Source organism: Dendropsophus ebraccatus, chromosome 3 (genome assembly GCF_027789765.1).
Source record: "Dendropsophus ebraccatus isolate aDenEbr1 chromosome 3, aDenEbr1.pat, whole genome shotgun sequence".
Lineage (NCBI taxonomy): Eukaryota > Metazoa > Chordata > Amphibia > Anura > Hylidae > Dendropsophus > Dendropsophus ebraccatus.
The window spans coordinates 152403245-152419865 of record NC_091456.1 but is presented as its reverse complement, the minus strand read 5'-3'; the positions used below and the strand labels follow the sequence as shown (position 1 = coordinate 152419865).

Below are 16621 nucleotides of genomic sequence, written 5' to 3'. Positions count from 1 at the left end.
TCAGAAAGTGTAAGAATTCTCTCAGATCCAGTGACGTCACGACGAAAGGTGTAATTCCTATGGAGTGTCCAGCAGGGGGCACTCTCTATATAGAAGTCTATGGGACTTTATTGTTTCTATGGATTTCTATGTAATGTAATGTAGTGTAGTGTACAGTGCTTTATTGAATGAATACATCTATGGAATACTTTGGGGAGCAAGTGTCCCTGCTCCCCAAAGTATTGCATAAATGTATTCATTCAATACTTTAGGATATTACAGTAAGCCCGCCGATCCGCCGCCCGCCGCTCTGCCGCATTCCCGCCGCCCGCCAAATTCCCGCCGCCCGCCGATCCGGACCATATACACTGAACTACAGCTCCCATCATCTGCTTATAGTATGAACAGGTGATGGGAGCTGTAGCTGGATAATGGCTGACTTGCCTACGATGCCACTGCTTATGCCGCCGGGCGCAGGGGGGACCCGCTCAGTACACAGGAGCGCTCCCCCCTCCTCCTCCTTCCGGGAACCTTCCCCCTATAGCACTGCTGACTCCCCGCCTGGACGCCGCTCTCCGCTCTCATATACCGGCTCCCGATGCATCAGTGCGGACACCAGGAAGCATCGGGAGCCAGTATATGAGAGCGGAGAGCGGCGGCCAGGCAGTGCTGCAGGATGCTATAGCAGTGCTATAGGGGGAAGGTTCCCGGAAGGAGGAGGAGGGGGGAGCGCTCCTGTGTACTGAGCGGCTCCCCCCTGCGCCCGGCGGCATAAGCAGTGGCATCGCAGGCAAGTCAGCCATTACCCAGCTACAGCTCCCATCACCTGTTCATACTATAAGCAGATCATGGGAGCTGTAGTTCAGTGTATATGGTCCGGATCGGCGTGCGGCGGGAATGCAGCGGATCGGCAGGCTTACTGTGATATCCTAATGTATTGAATGAATACATTTATGCAATACTTTGGGGAGCAGGGACACTTGCTCCCCAAAGTATTCCATAGATGTATTCATTCAATAAAGCACTGTACACTACACTACATTACATTACATAGAAATCCATAGAAACAATAAAGTCCCATAGACTTCTATATAGAGAGAGCCCCCTGCTGGACACTCCATAGGAATTACACCTTTCGTCGTGACGTTACTGGATCTGAGAGAATTCTAACATTTCCTGATCTACTAAAATAGCCCTATATGTGCATTTCCCATAATTAATGTACATTAGAAATTTGTATAACTTTTCATAAGTAACAACATATCAAAAATTAATTTTGGCCGGACTTCTCCTTTAAATAAAAAGTGACAAAGTTAGTGATGCTCAAGCATAAAAGCTTATCTGCACCTTGTGACCAAGGATTGAAGTTAGGTCCTTTTATATTTCTCAATTTTTCAGACGTAAATAAGTACGGATGAGCATGATTGGTGCTCATTTGCAGTGCCTTTACCAAGCACGACAAATGTAGTGTCTGGGCTGCACTAACAATCCTTGTATTGTTCGTGCAGCCGTGGAACCTGACAAATGGACACAAGCAGTTTATACTTACCGACATCCGGCTCTTCAGTCCTCTGGCCACCAGCTTTATGTTCAGGCCCCGGAGAAGGAGGCGGTGGCCGTAAGATATAGTAGCAGCAGAGGACAGGAGTGCTGGATGCCAGATCACAATCAGCACGGATGTTAAGTATACACTGTGCTGTCAGATTCAAGGGCTGCACAAACGATACAAAGATCAGCCGTGGAAAAGGCCCTTTATATTGAATAGTATCTAAAAGACTGTTGAGCAAAGTTTACCAGTAATCTCAAAAAACTGTGTTGTTGGCTCTCATTAACACACTGCACGATAGTAATAACTTAATTTGGAAAAAGTACTTGTGTACCTTGGAAAGTGCAACTGTGGTGTACACCCCAGATGTTAAGGTACTGCCAGCCGCTTGCCAGATGGTTAAGCGTGAAGCCAGTTCCATGGTGGTTAGCCGAGATATAGCATTGCCCGGTGGTATTGTGTTGTGACGCCAGTGACGGTTGGGCACACAGGTATGGTGGCACACCTGCTTTTAGTTTACTGGGCCGACTATACCTTTTTCCCGTGGTGAGTGACCTGCCGGGCTGTTGCGGGGTCTCTTGGGTACTTATCACGGTGGTCCGGAGTGGAGTAGTGACCCACCCGGACTATTGGTACTGCCACCCACAGAAAGGGGAGATGACCCAAGGAGTGTTTGTGTGCTGTTTCAGTGCTGGACGAGGAATCACAGAGTCTCTTTAACATAAATATAATCTTGTTTACTCTGAAGATACTTGAGGTAGGCAACAGATCATACAGCTTTACCTTGATACAATACTTTACACTTGATAAGTTACTTAATACTTTAAAGATCAGATCTGCACTGAGAATAGTAGGAGTGGTACAGTCGTGCTGACTGGGCTGTGTGATGAGAAGTACAAGGGAGGATCAGAGAAATAGAGAGGAGGATGTCGAGAGAGTCCCAACCCAAGTAGTACTGTGCTCTTCAGGAACTTCGGAGGTAGAAATAAAAGAGTACTTAAGAGTAGAGAGAATACTTGTGCCCGTGTTTTGACTCTTTGGTCTTTGCACCACCTATTGCCCACCAGTGTCAGGGGACCCGTTCTAGAGGGTGACACAAGCCCCAGACCTTGTTACCTAGGATGAGCAGAATGCTGAGGGTTCCCTGCTTACACCTGCGAGATAGGCAGATACATTGGGTGCCTGGGAAAGTTAGAGCAAAGGTCCCATCCCCACCAGATGTACAGGAGGAGAGAGGGGTGGGAAAGAGCGCCCCATAGAGATGAATGGGAGAATCTCCACACTGCACACACAGGTGATATAATTAGCTGCAGCTCTCCAGGAGAAACGGCAGTTGGAAGCCTTAGCAACCAATAGGATTACTACTTTCATTTTCACAGGGAGCTGGAATCTGATTGGTTGCTAGGGCCCGCTGCCTTACAACAGAGCCACAGAAATAAATACAGTAAGGGTACAAACACACTGGGTGAAACCGCAGTGGGTCTCGCTGCGAATATCCCTGCCCTGTGCACTCAATGGCAGAGAAACTCACAGCAGGATGCACATCCTGCTGTGAGTTTGTCAGCAGCCCGCCCCATTAATCCCCCGGCCGCCGGAGCGTATACTTCGCCTGCTCCCTGCTCCAGCTTGCTTTGGGGCAGTGCACTGATTGGCCGAGTGGGACCTTCCGGGAACCCCTGAAGCAAGCCGGAGCTGGGACCAGGTGATGCATACGCTCCGGCGGCCGGGGGCGCTGCTGACAAACCCACAGCGGGATATGAGTCTGCTATTGAGTGCACAGGGCAGGGATATTCGCCCGAGACCGGCTGCGGATTCGCCCAGTGTGTTTGTACCCTAACAGTGTACAGTGTATATACAGTGTATACAGTAAGGGGCTTACCTGCCGGGTGTTGGTGTTGGGGAATGTATACAGTAAGGGGGTGTTAGGGAATGTATACAGCATGGCGGCTACCTGAAGGGTCGAGTGTATACAGCATGGGGGCTAACTGAAGGGAGGAGTGTATACAGCATGGGGGCGACTTGAAGGGGGGAGTGTATACAGCATGGGGGGCTACCTGAAGGGGGAGTATATACAGCATGGGGGCTACCTGCAGGGGGGAGCATATACAGCATGGGGGCTACATGCAGAGGGGTGTTTGTACAGCATGGGGGCTACCTGAAGGGGGGGGGTGTATACAGCATGGGGGCTATCTGCAAGGGGCACAGTGTATACAGTATAGGGGATACCTGCAGGGGGAAGTGTATACAGTATGGGGGCTACCTGCAAGGGGGGAGTCTATACAGTATGGGGGCAACCTGCGGGGGTGAAGTGTATACAGTATTGGGGCAACCTGTGGGGGTGGAGTGTATACAGTATGGGGCAACCTGCAAGAAGGGGGGAGTGTATACAGTATGGGGGCTACCTGCGGGGGTGGAGTGTATACATTATGGGGGCAACCTGCAAGAAGGGGGCAGTGTATAGAGTATGGGGGATACCTGTGGGGAAGGAGTGTATACAGTATAGGGACTACCTGCAAGGGGGGGATGTATAGAATATGGGGCTACCTGCAAGTGGGAGAAGTGTATAGAGCATGGGGGCTACCCGCAGGGGTGGGAGGTGTATACAGTAACAGGGGGGGCAAACTATACACTACAGGTATACAGGACCCCACAACTATACACTACAGGTATACAGGACCTCCACCAACTATATACTACAGGTATACAGGACCCCTAAACTATACACTACAGGAATACAGGACCTCCACCAACTCTATACAACAGGTATACAGAACCGCAAACTATACACTACAGGTATACATGACCTCCACCAGCTATATACTACAGGTATACAGGACCTCCACTAACACTGTCAATGTTGTATATAGCCAGGCTCGGCATAACACTACCAATGTTGTACATAAACAGGCTGTATATAACACTGCCAATGTTGTATATAATCAGGCTGTATATAACACTGCCAATGTTGTATATAACCAGGTTCTGTATATAAAACTGCCAATGTTGTATATAACCAGGCTCTGTATACAGTCTGATAGGTATTTAGGATGTTTAAAGTTTTTAGTTTATTTCTAATGTGCATAAGCTACAATTTACATAAACAGTGCAGAACTGTCGGGGTATATAGTGTATATGGGGGTATATAGGGCTCCTAGCGATTTCCCCTTAAAAACAAGGGCATAGATTGGCCTCCTGGGCGACCTTGGAACAAATCTAATTAACACACTGACACTTTACACCCGAGCAGCGCCGGGTACATTTTCTAGTAACACATATTTATAACATTTTTCTATGGGATATCCTTCTTTTGGAAAGCAAAGTCAACTATAAATGACTATAACGAACTGTTTCTAATTTCATCTGAAAAAACGTATGCCAACATGTGGTCCACTGTCCACTAGGAATATATATGGCATATACAGTACATCTTGAGATTTGTGGTGGGAAGAGTCTTAGTAGTCTTAGGGTAGTGAGCAGAATATTACAAACCTTGATATAAGAAAGATCATCAAATATCTCCTCAATTTGCTCTGGAGACTGCACGTCTGTGGATATAGGATGCGTCATCTGCAATGAATCTTTTTCCAAGGCATCACAGCGCGCTTTCAGGAAGTTATTAATCTAGAGGCATAGTAAGGTAGAACTATGCATGAAACTGCAGTATTAAGGAATAAGAGATCAATGATAAAAATATGGTACAATTTGTTTCAACAATAAAATGTGTACAAATAGTGGTCTTGAATAAAGCACCTATACATTTCAGTTCTGAATAAAAACAATGTATATGCACAGTCCTTTCCATTCTGAAAGTTACATTTTTAGCCTTGAATTACTACTGTGTATTTTTACTCGGCGTACCTTTTTTTGGTTTAACTCTATAATTTACTTTTTACAAAATATCGATGTATATTTGCAAGATGGAAAGATGGAGGCCAACGTTATGCTTATCCCCCCCCCCCCCCCCCCCAAAAAAGAAAAAGTGCAGAGTAGAACCCAACCTAACTTTAACAAACCACTTTGCTTTAGATCACCATAGCCTATCAACGTCTTTTTTTGGCACCAGACCTTTTTTTTAATGACTGCTGTTACATGTATAATCATGGCCGTCAATATAAAATAACAGCTATTAGTTGACCTCAAAATGACGGCCATCCTAAAAGATGGTGTGGGAACATAGCCTTATGGTATATGAAGTTTTACAGCTGATGTGAAGCACTTTGCCCCTAAAGTCACCAAATAATGTTGTAAATTTGGGGACCAAATTTAACAGTAGATGGAGACCATGGATGAACTTTAAATCCTCTCCGGAGCTTGCCACGTGGTTGGCGGAGTGCCCGCTCTGAGTGGGTAGGCTGTGAATTCTCCAGGGCGCATTGATCAAGGTGGACCTGGTATGGTGAGAGTCTTTCCCTTCTCCCTTCCTTACCCCTTTCCCTTCTTACCCTTCTGTGTACCCTCCCCCCCCCCATGTATGTCTATGTCTTGATGTGTCTTGATGTTATGTTTTCTTTGTTTAGCTAAGCTTATACTATGCCTTTATGTTAGGCCCGGTGATGTGCCTTAGATAAACCATATGGCCTTACACCTCTCTTATAATACCTTGGATGTTTATCGCTTTCTTTTATACATGGTAGAACATACTAGGAAAGAGAAGCGACTAATGCTGCGCTTACACAGAGCCATAATTCGGGAAATCGTACGATTAACGATTTCAAAATAACAATTTGTTTTTGATAACGATCAGCGTTTAGACGTAACGATATATCGTATGGAAAAATCGTATTGTGATTTTGCAAACGACCAACGATGATTTGAGAACATGTTCAAAGTTCAAAATGAATGATTTCTCGCTCGTCGCTTGATCATTCACTATGTTTACACGAGACGATTATCGATCAAATGCAATCGTTATCCTGCAAATTCGAACGATAATCGTTCCGTGTAAACGCAGCATTAGCATCTTTCATTCCGCTTTCATTACAGTTTCAATGGTGTAACGATCCTTTTGGACCATGTCATTCCGGAACTCTGTTTTCTGTGAACACATCGCTGTATGGCTTTCATATACTGCTCATTGTCAATGTAGTTGTTTTCGATTTGAAAATTTTTGTTAATATAAATAGTTTGAACCAAAATGTTGTCCTTAAAAAACAATACACATTGTTCTAGAACAAAGACTAGTAATCTTTTCTAGACTATTGATCATTTCTGCTTCTGAGCTGTAACACACACAAAATATTTTATAACCACAACCAGTGTCATTGGTGCTTAGTGTTCCAAGACTCAGTGAAGTTCCATTTGATCTAGAAGTAATATCTACAGATTCTGCTGTTTAAAAGTGCCAGCGAGATGACAGCAAAGAGCTTTTATCTCATTCCCGCTCTCTGTAAAGACACACAGTGAGATAACTATCAAGGACTTGTAAAAGACAACCGATGATTCATATCGCCTGATACTGAATTATTGATCATGCAGTCATCTTTTGATGTAGCAAATCCAGTGGTTTTATGCGTATATCCCATTAATTAATAGATAGCGGGATCCATACAACACAGTATGAATACTAAAGCACTCACCTGCAGAGTACAGTACAGATATGTGCAGAATCAGGACTAATTGTTTGTTTACGCCTCCTCATTTGCATAATTAGATGCTGAATAAGCGGCTGGCGAATATGTCTTTCAACTGTATTTTAACACCACCAGGTCTAATGCCTACAACCTAAATAAAGCAGTCAATGACAACTAGTCCTCCCCACTTCCCCTTACACGTGTGCTCTGACAAATTTGCATGCATTTTTCAATGAGAAGAATTTTTCCTGGAATACCCCTTTAATATCAGTTTTGATATACTGGATTCGCTCTTTATATATTGGTGTTATTTGGAAGCTGTATCACTATTGTATTTAAGTATACAGTGTTATCATGCAAGGAAAATTGTCTTAGAGAGGAACTGTCAGCAGGTTACACTAATCTAACCTTCTGATAGCTCCCTATGGAGCACTGAGAATAAAGGTATGTCTCTTACCCTTTATCCTTGGTGCCGTTCCAATGCTGTTTGTTCTGAAATGCCATGGTAAGGCCATTAGTAACACAGGAGCGGAATCTGGCCCGCCCACAGCTGGCCCACTTGATAATCCTTGGGGGTGGGGGCCAGTCGTTGGCAGCAGATTTCCCAACAAACAGCATGGGAACGGCATTGTGGATGAAGGTAAGAGACATAACTTCAACCTCAGGGCCCTGTGTGCACTAGGGAGCTATCAGCAGGTTAGATTCATCTAACCCCTTTAAGGCCTATTTACATGGGCTGATTATCCCTAACAAGCATTTCTAGGAATTCGTATTCAGACGATAATTGACCCATGTAAAAGTGCCAGAGGTCAGGAGACAAGCGAACAAACGATTTATTTTGTGCGGCCGTAAAAATATTTTTTACATCTTTCTGTGTAATTGTGACTTGTAAAGGCGCTGAGCGACGATCTCATTACTGGGCACTCATTTGCAGTCAGACACTGCCCCATATCGTGCCATGTAAAAGGACCCTTACCTATGTTAGCACAGATAAGTGTGGTGGCTGAAGGGTGGGCCCCAGGCACTCCAGTCCGAACCTGTCAGAAAGGGTTCTTTAGAAAATGTCACTACCTTCATCTAATCTGCAGCAACGGGGAGAAGCTATCCGGGCCAATACTCCTGCAAAATCATTTCTAGACATATATAGACACACACACACACGTACTGTACCATATATACTGGAAGCTAATCTAACAAGATATGCTTCTAGCGCCATCTTGTGGTTTTTTGTATAACAACTAAAAAAAAAATGATATTCTGTCAAATCTAATATATGATGGACATGTGACCAGATCACAAAGGACAAATCTGTAATCAGGACCCATCATGCATTTCCAGAACGAAATAGCTCTACAGATTGTAGGATTACAGATTCGTGTAAAGTGTTAAGAAATTATTTATTTCATTGCAAATTCTAAACGTAGAAAATGATGTAATTTCAACCTAAGGACCCTTTCACGCTTCCATTTATTCTGTCCGCATTTGTTTCTATGGTCCCATACACACATTCATAAGTGTTATTTATCTGTGTTGGGGCAGTGATGAGAAGGACCTATTAGGGGGATATATTCTGAATGAAGGGGTCTGTGTCAATGATTTTTACACAGTTAAAGGGGTATTTCAGGGGAAAAAAAAAACAATTTTCCCCCCTATCCACAGGATAGGGGGAAAGTAGGAGAAAGCTTTGTACCCCCCGCAGATCTCTGTATCAGACCCAGACTTCTGTGTAATGAATAGAACAGCAGGTATGGTACATAAGGTTAGGCTCTGCAGCTCCCAGATTTATCCAGCACATAAGAGAGGTACATGCAAGTGATTTATCAGGAGAAAAGTTTGCTACTAAGCAAAGGGTTACTAAGTGTGCAGGATGAGATAGACATTGCCTTTTACTGACGGCAGAGACTGAATGGATTCTCTGGACTGAGGCTAAAGGTCCGTCTGGACTTAATGATAAGGTGGATTGCAGGTTTCTATTGTAAAAAACGATACCGGGTGCTACGTTCTTGAATGGTGTCTGCTCTGATCGTGTCCACGCTATAAAAAAAATAAAGAGCCTTCACAAATATCAAGATTGGCGAGTGGTTTCAAATTTTTCTATTCAATTTTTTCATTAATTTACCAACTGAAGGGCTAATTGTCTTTGTATGTTGAATGTCTCTCATATGCTCCAAATGTGGACCTCCATCTCACACAATGTCATTCCCATGTTCATCAAGCCAATGGGCAAGTGGCATAGTACATGGTTCTTTTGGTTGTACATGTTATATGATGGACCACTTTAAAGAGGAGCTGGGGGGGGGGGGGGGGGTCCTTAATGCACTGTAGACCCTAATGAGAGAGGAGCAGCCTGGGCTGGGAAGGGGGGATACACATAGGCGAAGTGATTCAATATGGAGACTGCACTACTCTAATTAAAAGCACAATTTCCATAGACATTTTAAGCCATCAGCAAACAAACTGTTTAATCTTATTGATGATCCCCTTCTCTTACTAATGATGCTTGAAATAGGTGTCACGGAGGGGACAAGGTGCTGGTATACAGCCTGGCTCTTGTCACATTACTTAAACATTAAATATAATACATTGTGTTGCCAATGTAACAAATTTATAGAAAATATTATTCATATATACAACCCACAGTATTTTGTAGATGTCCACTTGCACAAAAGATGGTTCCTCTTCATCGTCAGAGACCTTGTACAACGAAAGCTATATAAACATTTCATTAAGAATTAATACAAAGAAACTATCTTCCTGAAAATAAATAAAAAAAAAACAAAAAAAAACATTGCCACATTGAGAGCATAGCGTTCTTATCCTTCATGTGATGGGCTAGTTTTGGACTCATTTTTTGCAGGAATATGTGTACTTTCTATTGATAATAACTTTTATGACTTTTTGATCTCCTTTGAAACATATTTTATAAAAAGGATTGATAAAATACAGCAATTACGGTGCTGTTTGTTAAAAAAATGTTTACAGCTTGTGTTGTGCGATATAATTAATGATATAGTTTTATAGATTGGGTCGTTACGGACGTGGTGATACCAAATATGTATAGGTTTTGTGTTTTGTTTTTAACCCTTAGGCGACCCTGGACGTACCTGTAAGTCCAGGGCCGCCTACGGGTGTTCAGAGTGGGGCCGCGCGGCAAAACCGCCGCGGTCCTGGGTGCCGCATGTAGCCCGGCCCGGAGCCGCGGCTATTTGTCAAAGATGACAGCTGCATCCGATTACCTTATGCAGCCATTCCCTGGTGTCTAGTGGGGTGGATCGCTCCTCCGGCGAGCGATCCACACATCCGGCTCGGGCCGGGGTCTGCGCTGCAATAGCGTTGATCCCGTCTCAACACTCGATTGCAATCCAGTGCCTATCTCATTGATCTATGCTGTATTACTATACAGCATAAATCTCAATGAGAGATCAGTGTGCATATACTAGAAGTCCCCAAGGGGGGCTTCTAGTATATGTGTGTAAAAGGAAAAAAAAAAAAAAGTGTCATTAATAATAATAAAAAAAAACCTCCCCTAATAAAAGTGTGAATCACCCCCCTTTTCACGTTATAAATAAAAATAAATAAATAAATGTTTGGTATTGCCGCTGGCGTAATCGCCCGAACTATTAATTAATCACATTACTGATCTCGCACGGTAAACGGTGCAAGCGCAAAAAAATACCAAAGTGCAAAATTGCGCATTTTTGGTCGATTCAAATCCAGAAAAATTATAATAAAAAGCGATCAAAAAGTCGCATATGCGCAATCAAGGTACCGATAGAAAGAACACATCATGGCGCACAAAATGACACCTAAAATGCCCCATAGACCAAAGGATAAAAGCGTTATAAGCCTGGGAATAGAGCGATTTTAAGGAACATATATTTGTTAACAACGGTTTGAATTTTTTACAGGCCATCAGATACAATAAAAGTTATACATGTTACATATCGTTGTAATCGAAACGACTTGAGGAACATATATAACAAGTCAGTTTTACCCCAGGGCGAAAGGCGTAAAAAAAAATAAAAATACCCTCCAAATAAAAGAAATGCGTTTTTTCTTTTTTTCAATTCACCACACATTGAATTTTTTCCTGCTTTTGCAGTGAACTTTATGAAAAACTTCAGCCTGTCATTGCAAAGTACAATTAGTGGCGCAAAAAAATAAGGCCTCATGTGGGTTTCTAGGTGAAAAAATGCACGTGCTATGGCCTTTTACGCACATGGAGGAAAAAACGAAAACGCAAAAATTAAAATTGTCCGATCCTCTAAGGGTTAAAGTGTTTTACATAACAGTTTATTATACAGTATTTGGGAAATATAATGCATTTTTATTATTGGGCAGGGGGGATTTTTGTTTTTTTGTTTTATTTTACACTTTTTTCTTTAACTTTTACACTAGTGGACATTACTGTACACTAGTGTATACTAACCAGTGATCTGCTGCTCACTGATGCAATACACTGCACTGCCTCTGTAGTGCAGTGTATTGTCTATGGTCAGCACTGAAGGCGTATTGGCAGTCACTAACGGGTTAAATGCCTTCAGGAGCACCATTTTATTTTTACAATATGAAATAATAAGGCAAGAACTATACAGGGAAAACTTAAAGGTTTGTGAAGGCCTGTCTGTTATTGTCATTTCCAAAAAATAAAATTTGAAGATCAATAAAAACAAATGATAATGCACTATACTAGCAGAAAGGCGATACTATACAGCCAATGAACAAGTAACCCTGGAGTTTGAGTAGTACAATGACCACTTTTACATATTTATAAGTAGTATTGCATATTGATTCATCTATAGAGACTAATGAAACGCACAACCCCTATAAATAACAGAAAGCTGTCAATGTGCCATTTGAAAGGTCATTTATTAATAAACAATTGAATTTTCCCTTCACTGACCCCCATTACATACTGCAGCACTTCATCCCAACTGAGTGATATCATACAAGTAGCATGGGCTTATTGAATTAGCATGTACATTAAGTCAGGTCAGGAGAGTGCAATATCAGAGAACACAAGCCTGGTATAAAACATAGTGCATCTCAGCAGTCAGGAAAACAGTCATTTCTATTGCCCACTACTAGTCTGTGAATTTCACATTCTCTATAATATTACATTTTTATCAGCAAACATACATGGCCACTCGGTATAAAAAGATCATTCTGGTCAGCAGTGATTCGGCACGTCCAGCCTTGCAGCCTTACATTTTTCACAAGCTATATGCAAAAACCTGAGGGGTGGGGGGAAGGCAGCGAGATTCTTTATTATATTCTTAGAATTTTTCAAAAAGTTTGTCCAGTGCTGAAACATAAGAAACGACAAGAGAAGCTCCTGTCCCATAAGTAACAGATCCCCTTCTCCATTGTGAATATGGCTGTATTAATTATGTACATAGTCTAGAAATCCACATCTCCACAGAATTTGTGCTGTTGACACACGACACATAGAACCTCCAAGCCAATTTTTTTTTACCTGGCAGATTAAGCACAGTGGTCGTAGAAATTGCTTTACCATGGAAGCCACTCTTGGCACAGTGCAGTACAGTGCAGCAACATTGTGATTGCCACAATTCTGTAATAAATACAGTCTCTCTTCGTAGGAACAGTCACACATACAAAAGGATTTTTTTTTATTTATTTTTTTTTTATTTTGCCCTGAGCGATCGAGAACCCTCCAGTAATCCACACAACATTTCAGGATGTGTGACATGATCTGTGCTTTAATGGCCTTTAAAGTGTTGGGTTGAACTACAGCCAGGTAAGTTTGTCACGGTTTTTGGCAAGCCATTGGATGTTCAGTTTGATGGTTTCAATGGACTCTTTCACGCACCACATGTCTTTACTTTTGCCCTTAGTAGAATTGAAGAAATTAATCACCTGAAATAAAGAAAATAAATTCAATAAATTAAAAAGGTATAAACTGATAAAGTTTGCAGCAATAATTAATTATTAAAAAAAACATAACCTTTGACATAATTTTGGATTTGTTATTTCAATAAACTTTTAACTGCAATAACTCCTTCACTGCCTTAGACCACCAAGGAAGTTTATTAACATGACTTTTTTTTGTCTTTTGTTTTTAGTTATCTAAACCACCAGGGGTGCGTCTTATAGTCAGAAGCATCTTATAAAGTAGAAAATACAGTATTTTTTCATTTAAAGAGAATGTATCATCAGTACATTCACTTTATGATTTTCACGTGGATAGAATGGCGCCAGCGTTTGGTAAGCCGATGCCACAGTCCTTTTTTTGAAACACAGTCTGGTTCCTGCGTATAGAGCAGAGAGTGAAGCAGTGGAGGCGGACTGGCCCGTGCTTAGTGGGAGGGAACTCCTGCCCCTCTGACGCGGCTCCATTGATTCTAATGCAACCGTGTCATAGAGGGGCAGGGGTTTCATCCCACTGTAGGCGGGCGGGCTGGCAAGCCTCCAGTGCTTCACCCCCAGCCAGTGCCCAGGAATAGAATGGCGCTGAACGCGGGACCGGGCCGCAGTTTAAGAAAAGGATTGTGGCACCGGCTTCCCCACGCCTGCGCTGCCCTATCCATGTGGAGATCTTAAAGCGAATGTACTGATGTAACATTCGCTTTATCACAATGGAAGACATTTAACAAAACATATAGACCAGTGGTCTAGTAAAAAAGAGTTGCACATATTTGCACAAGGCTCAGTACACACAATGATTTGTAACTTTCTAGATTGCCCCCCCCCCCCCAAAAAAAAAAAGTGGGTGGGGCACAGGCAGCACAACACACTTAATATAGTTTATACCAGAAACTGGGTGTGAATAATAGCAAAAATGTATTCCACTTCCTAGCTGATATTAATTGGGGCACATGTCATCTGACAATAATATATTATCCTATGGTAGTGACTTCTCCTGTAACAAACAAATATTGAAGCAGCACCAGTGATACAATATGTGGGTCAGAGTGCTTGTCTTACCGGACCGGACCTAGGTCCGTGTTAGGATATCCAAAAATGTAGAGGAGACAGCACATCCAAAGAAAATCTTCACTTTTAATCACACAAGTGCACTTGTGTGATTAAAAGTGAAGATTTTCTTTGGATGTGCTGTCTCCTCTACATTTTTGGACTTCTCCTGTAATATACTTTTCATGTGTGTCTACTGGCCATTAGGATATTACCAAATATTCTTAATAATGCAAGAATATAAAATAAAGCAATATGTTACTGCATAACAGGAAAGGTACAGAATATAATAATAGTGAATTTATGTTATTATTATTTTTAAAGATTGAATCAAAGAGCTACAGAGCTCATACTTGTAGCCCCAGCCATATGTTCCCCGGTTACATTAAACAAAAGTCACAAACAGTATATAATATATGGGGATAGTTTAGACAAAGGTATTTAAAAGTAAAAGCACTAACCTCATTTAAATAAACCTCTGTGCCAAAATGAGCAGTAGTTCGGGTCACAATGGACTGTATAGGAAATGAGCCAGGTGGAAATCTAAGAAAAAAAATCATTCAGTATTATTGGACAATCATTGACTGTACATGAACTAAGGAATTCAAAAAGGAAAAGCATGAAAACAGAAATGCATGCATATATAGCTTTCCATGTAGAATATAATTTGAACTGGAAATATGGTGTAACATCTGTACAATGTCAAAGTTAGTAATACTAATATCCCCATCTCCCTTAGATAGAGGTACAGTATACCTTAAAGGGTTTTTTGTTTTCAGGCAGACAGATGAACTATCAACACAATAGAAAAATCAGTCACTGATTGGTGGGGTGCCAACACTGATGCCAGTGACTGGGGCTTGGCTGATTGTTATCAACATGTATAAAAATCATTAGCTGCGTATTGCTCCGTGTAAAAACTAATGTGCGGCCAACAGCTGATTAAAAGGGTACTCCAGTACATAAAAAATAATAAAGATGTTATGCTTACCTCTTCATGCTCCCCCAGTGTCCTTCTGCCTTGTCTCTGCATCCACTGCTGAACACAGCGGTTGCCAACACTTCTGTACAAATGTGTGGGACAGCCTTCTCAGCAACACACTGACTGAGAAGGGATAGCTCCACGGCCAGTGATTGGCTAAGTGGGCTGTCACTGCACAGACCGATTCAAAAGTGTCGGTGTCAGCTGTTGTCAGTGTGATATGCAGAGACAAGGCAGGAGGAGGTCAAGGAAGCATGGAGAGGCAAGCCTAAAACACCTTTACTATTTTACCCCTTTAAAGCAAGGACTGCACCAACATCGCTACCAATATATTTCATATGTTATATATATATATATATATATATATATATATATATATATATATATATATTTATATATATAAACAAAATAATCCGCAGAACGGCACTGTGTAGGCTCAAGGCTCAAATTGGGTGCACAGCCTCACGGTCCCAGACCCAGGTCCCGATGTTGATATAACAAAACGAAGAAAAGGCGGCACTCCAGACTTAGTGAATAAAGTGATTTGGTTTATTCACCCCATGTGCGACGTTTCAATCTACTCAATAAGATCTTTTTCAAGCAATTGCTTGAAAAAGATCTCATTGAGTAGATTGAAACGTCGCACATGGGGTGAATAAACCAAATCACTTTATTCACTAAGTCTGGAGTGCCGCCTTTTCTTCGTTTTGTTATATATATATATATACACACACACACACACACACACACACATATACATTCACATTATATATATTACACACAATTTATATTATATTATATGTACATATACATAATATATATATACACACACACACACACACACACACACACACATTATAAACATACAGCCCTTGCCACACAATCATGGAGCCATCTAATAGGCTCTGTAAGCGAGCGTCAAGCTAGTAGATCAGCGCTCACTCGTGACTGCCCCTCTGCACCCATTTCAGCAATACCTCCTGGCAAAAATAGCACTTAAACATGAGATTATGCCAACTGGTTGGTAGGTCATTCCCGCTAACTTAGTTTCTATTCTCTAACATAATACATTGTAAAGCAAAGTAATTGATTACTTTCCCATCTTGCAACAGACTAATTCATACTTACTTCTGAGTAATTTCGTTCCAGTTTTGTTTTACAAAATCCCAAGCCAGTAGGAACCCCGGAACATTCTTACTGATAAAATGGATAACAATGGGAAAGTCCTGTGATCTTATATTTTCTCCACGAAGACTGTCTGACATTAACCTGTTGGAAATAAAAAGAAAATCAATCATTTATGCATAGCTTATAAATTTAAGGTATATTCACAATGAGTAAATCAGGCAGAATTCCACAGCGGAACTTTCTGCCACGGAATCCCGCCTGTCTCAGTGTATTATAGCCCATCTATAGCAGAGTGTGTGCTCCTCTGCAGCCGCCGCTCTCCGCTCAAAGAAGTGAAATTAAAGAATGAATTCCGCCTAAATTACTCAGTGTGAACATACCCCTAGAGTCCAACTCATTTTCACAATATACATTTATTCATAGGGTAATCCAAAATTTAAAAATAAATCCCTACCTAAGGGCTTGGGGATAACTAGCTGT

General features: G+C 41.8%; 1 protein-coding gene across 4 annotated transcripts in view; it reads right to left on the bottom strand.

Moving 5' to 3' along the window:
• Positions 1-11947: 11947 nt before the first annotated feature.
• LNPEP (leucyl and cystinyl aminopeptidase) overlaps positions 11948-16621 on the bottom strand; it is a 56720-nt gene continuing 52046 nt past the window's right edge. For 2 of the 4 annotated variants that reach the window (XM_069962955.1, XM_069962956.1), the window contains 3 exons: positions 16142-16282; positions 14493-14574; positions 11948-12975 (listed from right to left, as the gene is read on the bottom strand). In XM_069962955.1, the coding sequence (XP_069819056.1) occupies positions 12847-12975; positions 14493-14574; positions 16142-16282 (352 nt within the window). In that variant the 3' untranslated portion in view covers positions 11948-12846. Of the gene's footprint in view, positions 12976-14492; positions 14575-16141; positions 16283-16621 lie in introns of those variants that run through there. The other 2 variants (XR_011362191.1, XM_069962957.1) reach the window with 2 other exon arrangements.